Source organism: Spermophilus citellus (genome assembly GCF_964194105.1).
Source record: "Spermophilus citellus genome assembly, chromosome: 7".
In the NCBI taxonomy this organism is placed as follows: domain Eukaryota; kingdom Metazoa; phylum Chordata; class Mammalia; order Rodentia; family Sciuridae; genus Spermophilus; species Spermophilus citellus.
The window spans coordinates 162,023,734-162,029,761 of NC_138188.1; the positions used below are offsets into that span (position 1 = coordinate 162,023,734).

Here is a 6,028-nt window from a genome sequence, read left to right on the forward strand (position 1 = left end):
ACAAGACCCGGAACCAGGGCTTCCGGATCTGCACATCCCTGAGTCCCCAGAGGACCTCGGCCTCCATGGGATGAGCCGGCCCTGAGAGGGTTCACGAGGGCTGGGCTCAGCCCACTGGCAGCCAAGGGGCCAGCACAGGCTCTGAGGGGGAAGGGAGGAGGCACAGGGAGAGGCCAGGGCCAGGCTGCAGTGGTTGGAGTGGGTCTGTGTTCAGCCCCAGCTCTGAGGGCTCTGCCTACACACTTAGCCTCAAAGGTTTCTGCTGTCCCCATAAGTGGCCAGCATAGCTGTGCCCTAGGAGGGCTGGTCCCTTTGTTTTTAGCCAGCATCCACCCCGGGTGCTGAGAAGGCACTAAAATATGACCAGCCACCTAGAGAGCCAGGTGGCAAGGTGCCCATGTGCCTGCCCTCAGGTGACCCTCCCTGGCCACCAAGACCCCTGCCCTCCCCTCTTCCCTCTCAGGTCATCCAACCACTCAGAGGTCACCCCTCCACACTCATCCAAAGGGGGGCAGCAAGGCTCAGGAGGAAGACCCAGCAGGGTAGCGCCTGCATGCATGTCCCTGGAGGGCCTGCCACCCCACTGGACAGAGGGTTGGGGGAGTGGACGGGGCGGGCCTGCAGCCTGCACTAGATGCGGACAGCAGCAGACAGACAAGTCACTGTTTAATCAAAGTGAAAGGACCTGGGATCATCTGGAAAGGCACACACGCCGCCGGGGAATTAAATCAGCCCCAGGTGTCCTTGGGTACGACCTTGAGGACAAAGGAGTCGTGGACACGGCCACACAGGTTAGCTGTTCGCCTGTGCAGAAGGAAAAAGAAACAGACGTTGCTTTCTTCAAACAGCAACAGGCAGGCTACTCCTCCTCCAGGTGCAGATGGCAGGGCTCAGGCGCAGGAAGCAGGGGCCAGGCTGCAGGGGGATGGGCGGTAGGGACCCCAGCACCTCTGGGAACAGGCTCAGCCTGGGAGCCACACTCGGCTGAGGACACCAACACCTCAGGGGTGTCACCGTGGAGTCCTTGCTTCCTACCTGCCACACGTCCTGACACCCGGTCCTCTGCCGCTGCAGCCACACACACCCGCTCCTCTGCTCCCTCACCCCTGTGCCCAGCCCCCACTGTCCCTCCTTGTTGTCCCCAATCACAGCCACACCTGTCTGCGTGCAGCCACCTGCCCCTCTCCAGGTGAGGCCCAGCCCCAAGGTAACGTGAAGGCCCTGCACCCAGATGTCATTGAGGGGACAGAGGTAGAGCACTGCCCCTGGTCCTGGCCCTCCTTCAGCCCCTGAGACCTTGGGGACACGAGGAGAGGAAGAGCATGTCTCTCACCAGTGCCAGCCTGGAAGGAGTCAGGACCTGAGACTATGGGTGGCCTGCTGCCCCTGAGTTGGGGACACTCAGGGCTCTTCCAGCAGAGGGGCTCAGGATGGCAGGGCAGGATGGCAGGGGCCTGGGGTCACCCTCTCCATGCTCCTTACCCTGCTGCAGGGTCTGGGGACCCAAGGCCCCCAGACACTCCTGCACCCCTTGAATATGGGGGCTGCCTGGGGCCCTTGGGAGGTCCCCATGAGGGGGACGCCCCATCCGACTCTTCCCTCTGCTCCCTGCCCCTCACCACAGGGTTCAGTTGATGTGGGCGCAAGGTGACTGGCCAGCTGAGCCAGCTCCAGTGCAGAGGGCAGAGCCCCGAGGAGGGTCCTGCTGGCTTCTGCCACCAGCACCTGCGGGCACCAGGGCCTGGGGACACTGGATTGGGGGAAGGTGATCTTGATCTAGCTTCACTACAGCCATGGGAAGCAGGGTGGCCTGGTGCCTTAGTGGCCAACCAGCTTCCCACAGCAGAGGCTGGCCTCCTCTCAAGGAGACGAAAACCCAGTGGAAAGGACAGGAAGTTACCCTCATCTGTCGGTAGATCCAGTCTGTGAACACCGTCATGTTTCCGTACACTCCGGGCCTGTTAGGCTTGGCACACCCAGATCCCCAGCTCGTGTCCCCAATCAACCACCAGACTTCATTCTTCAAAGTGACCAGCGGCCCTCCACTGTCCCCCTGGGGAACACAGCAAGTTACCAAGAGTAGAAAGGCTAGTTGGAACCCTCAGCCCATCTCAGAGCACCTAGAAGGCGCGCGGTCGGGGGTTAGGAGTCGGGATGCCGTCCGCCCTCCACCCCGGGAGGCAGGCTGGGGCATCAATGGACCCAGGCACCCAGCTCAGCGTGGCCAAGAGGCTGGCTGTCTGTGGTTTAAGTCAGCACACTCCCTCCTGCTGCCCGGGACTTCCCCAGGGAAGGGCTCTTTCCCAGGAAACCGAGCACAGGAGGCTCTCATGCTGTTGGTGACCACCAGTCCCCACAGCTGCCCCAGAGCCATATCACCAGGAGGCTTCACAGAGCCCCGCAGAGCATGGACCCTCACAAGGGATCGGCAGGAACTGGCGAGGCTCAGAGTTGAAGAGAAACTGGCAATTACCTGGCAGGAGTCGATGCTGCCCTGCAGGTACCCGGCACAGATCATGGCCGGAGTGATGAGGTTATTGTAGACATATTTGCTGTTGCAGAGTGAGTGCTCAATGAGGTGCACCATCGCAGCGTTCAGCACGTCCGAGGTCTTCCCTAAGGACAGAGGCAGGGACCAGCGGCTCTCGAGGGCGATTGGATGTCCTTCCCTGAGGGCATGCCTGCTGTCCCCTCCCTCTGCCCATCCTGATCCCAAGCATGGCATGCTAGGTAGGGTCAGTGTGGTTTTCCCCATTAAGATGGGGCAACTGAGGCACAAAGCCAGGTGAACTGCCTCAGATCATCAACCACTGAAGAGCAGAACTGAGACTCAAACCAACTGCCCACGCCTTGCCCCGCGCTGCCCCCACGCCCCGTTGGCCTGCATGCCCCGAGCCTTACCTTTCTCATAGGTGGCCCCCCACCCAGAGATCCAGCACGGCTGTTGTGCCTCCAGCATCATGCCAGGATTGGGCAGGCACACGGGCTTCACCCTGTCTGTGCCAAGAGGAGGAAACCATGAGCCCTGGGAGTCCAGCAGTGGCCTCAGGCAAGAGACTGCGCCTGGCCTGGCCCTGTACAGAGGCAGCCCCCACCACCCTGCCCCGAGAACCCCGGATGCCTTATGTGCCTTCACACCCCCACTGTGTGCCCTGGCAGGCCCCTCTTTCTAACAGGTGAGAAGTTCCCCTCTGAATCCTGTGACATCGCTGCTCCTAAAAACACGTTCAGCCTCCGGCTCCTGGCTCCTGGTGGGCTCCTCTGTGAGAGCCCTTTCCCACCTTGAAGGCAAGTTCTTCATGGGGAGGGGGAGGCCCTACTTCATCTGCACCCACATGGGGCTAGAACATTCCAGACCTTCGCATAGACTAGTGCGGGGGCCAAACAGGAAGCTGAGGGGACGCGATGGTGTAACCCGTGATTCTAAAGGACATCACTCCCTGAGTGTACCCGGGGAATAGAGCTCTCTTTAGAAATTGCAAGCCTCATGCTCCCAGCTGGAGGTGATTCCATCCCCGCAGACGTCTGGCAATGTCTGGAGACAACTTTGATGGTCTCGACTAGTGGATGCTACTGACCTCTAGTGGGCAGAGGACACGGACGCTGCTAAACGTCCTGCAAGGGGCAAGCAGCTGCACATCAATGAGGAGCAAATCTGGCCATCCCTGCTTCCCTTCCCCACACCAGGGCACTCCTGGCCTCTGCCAAGCCCTCCTCTAGCAGCGCCAATCTGTTCAGTGCCAATCTGTCTTCCCTGACCACGCGTCTCGCTAACAACCAGCACCTCTCTCCTTACAACCTAGCCCAGCACCACATCACCCTGGCCACCCGCACCACTGAATGTCAGCATCGCCCCGGCCACATGTACCATTGAACATCAGCGGTGTCTGCAACTTCATAAGCGCAACATCGTTGTTCTTGGTCTTGGAGTCATAATTGGGGTGAGAGATCACTTTCTCGACCCGGTGTCCACTTCCATAGAGCATGGAGGACTGTCTCAGAAGGCCTGCGAACGCCGTCCAGTACCGCGGGCTGTCGAGAGGCCTGGGAGACAGAGGCACAGCACACCATGTCTCACCCCGCGCCAGACGGTCTTTGAAAACTACGAGCTGGAGCTGCTGCCCAGGCTGAGATGACTCCCCAGGCTGCAGAGCAGGACTGGGCAGGGGGAGGCTCCACCTATCACCCCCCCACACCTGTGCCCCTCTTTCTGCCTCCAGCTGAAGACTCTGGCTGCTGTGGCTACTGCACTGGCCCACAAATGGGCCCTGAATCTGCCCTAAGGTTGCAAACCCTGTTTCTGGCAGGACTGGGTCCTATTAACCTTCAAATGTCAGGTCACTTCCTGGTAGACAGCAGGTACTCAAATACAAGTTTGCTAATAAACACACTTGGACTCTAATAATAATCGAGACATTCCCTTTATCCACGGATTTTATTTGGGATCTGAGGGCCCCCAACTGCTAGAGAGTTCTCAGGATCCAGGGGCCTGAAGGGAGAGGCAGAAGGGGACACTCCTAGGCGAGACATGGACACTCCCTGCACCTTACAGCAGCCCCCATAGAGCAGGTGCAGACCATGTAGGTCAGAAACACTGAGAGACCTGTCCTAGACACACAGCCAGAGGACGGCCAGGCCAGGAGTGAGGCTTCCTGCAACACAGGCAGGTGCCAAAGTAGACACTGAGAAAAGGAAGCGGACGGGGGCAGTACCTTCCACAGCCCCCACGCATCCACCCCTCCCTGCCCGTCTGCATGGGCATGAGGTCCCCGAGTGCATCTGAGGGCTTCTCCTGGCACCAGCATCCGGGAGAGGGGAGGCCCGACAGCAGAGGCCCGGAAGGGCAGAGCAGGAGGGAGGCTGCAGGGACCGGGTCACAGCCATGAGCACAAGCCACCCTGGCTCATGGTTCCTCCTCTTGGCACACACAGGGTGAAGGACACAGGGTGAAGCCCTTGTGCCCCACTCACCTGTGGATACGAAGGCCTTGGAGCTTCACAGCCCTGAATAAGGACACAGAGTCTCATTCCAAACCCAGGGTCCTTGCCACCCCACCACCCGACCTCGAGGGACGTGGACATACTCCTCCACACAGTGGGCAGCGGTCACAATCCACTCAGGGGTGATGATGGAGCCTCCGCAGACGTGGACACCTTGGACATGCAGGCTGACCTGCCAGGGCCAGTCGCCCAGGTTGGCGTTGGATCCACCCACGATCCTGCTCTGGCGCCGCAGAAACGGGCCACCACACTCTGGGGGACAAGCGAACGTCAGCAGGAAGCCAGCCCAGCAGGAGCCACCTGGCACCAGGCCCCCAGCCCAATCCTGAGGGCACAGGGCTCCCACCCAGGGGTTCACCAGGCAGGGCAGTCGGCAGGACTGCCCCCTCACATAACCCTGCATTAGGGGTCCAACAAGAGGTGTCACAGTCTGCACTGGTAGAAGGGAGAGCTCCTGACTCTGCAGATGTCCACAAGTAGGAGAGTGAGGGGTGACTGAGGGGGATGAGCAGAGTGAGGAGGAGAGTGAGGAGAGTTAGGAGGGAGTGAGGGGGAGAGAGTGAGGAGGGAGTGAGTGAGAGGAGAGTGAGGAGGAGAGTGAGGAGAGTGAGGAGGAGAGAGTGAGGAGGGAGTGAGGAGGAGAGTGAGGAGGAGAGAGTGAGGAGGGAGTGAGGAGGAAAGTGAGGAGGAGAGTGAGGAGGAGAGTGAGGGAGGGAGTGAGGAGGAGAGTGAGGAGGAGAGTGACGAGGAGAGAGTGAGGAGGGAGTGAGGAGGAGAGTGAGGAGAGTGAGGAGGAGAGTGAGGAGAGTTAGGAGGGAGGAGGGGAGAGAGTGAGGAGGGAGTGAGGAGGAGAGTGAGGAGGAGAGTGAGGAGAGTGAGGAGGAGAGAGTGAGGAGGGAGTGAGGAGGAGAGTGAGGAGGAGAGAGTGAGGAGGGAGTGAGGAGGAGAGTGAGGAGGAGAGGTGAGGAGGAGAGAGGGAGTGAGGAGGAAAGTGAGGAGGAGAGTGAGGAGGAGAGTGAATGAGGAGG

General features: G+C 60.2%; 1 protein-coding gene across 1 annotated transcript in view; it reads right to left on the reverse strand.

Annotated features, from left to right (window-relative positions):
* Positions 1-1,627: 1,627 nt before the first annotated feature.
* Positions 1,628-6,028, reverse strand: part of TMPRSS2 (transmembrane serine protease 2) — a gene marked incomplete at both ends in the record, with an annotated part of 22,977 nt that continues 18,576 nt past the window's right edge. The window contains 5 exons of the mRNA XM_081301991.1: positions 1,628-2,053; positions 2,474-2,616; positions 2,902-2,997; positions 3,869-4,044; positions 5,084-5,300. Of these exons, the coding sequence (XP_081158117.1) occupies positions 1,628-2,053; positions 2,474-2,616; positions 2,902-2,997; positions 3,869-4,044; positions 5,084-5,300 (1,058 nt within the window). The remainder of the gene's footprint in view (positions 2,054-2,473; positions 2,617-2,901; positions 2,998-3,868; positions 4,045-5,083; positions 5,301-6,028) is intronic.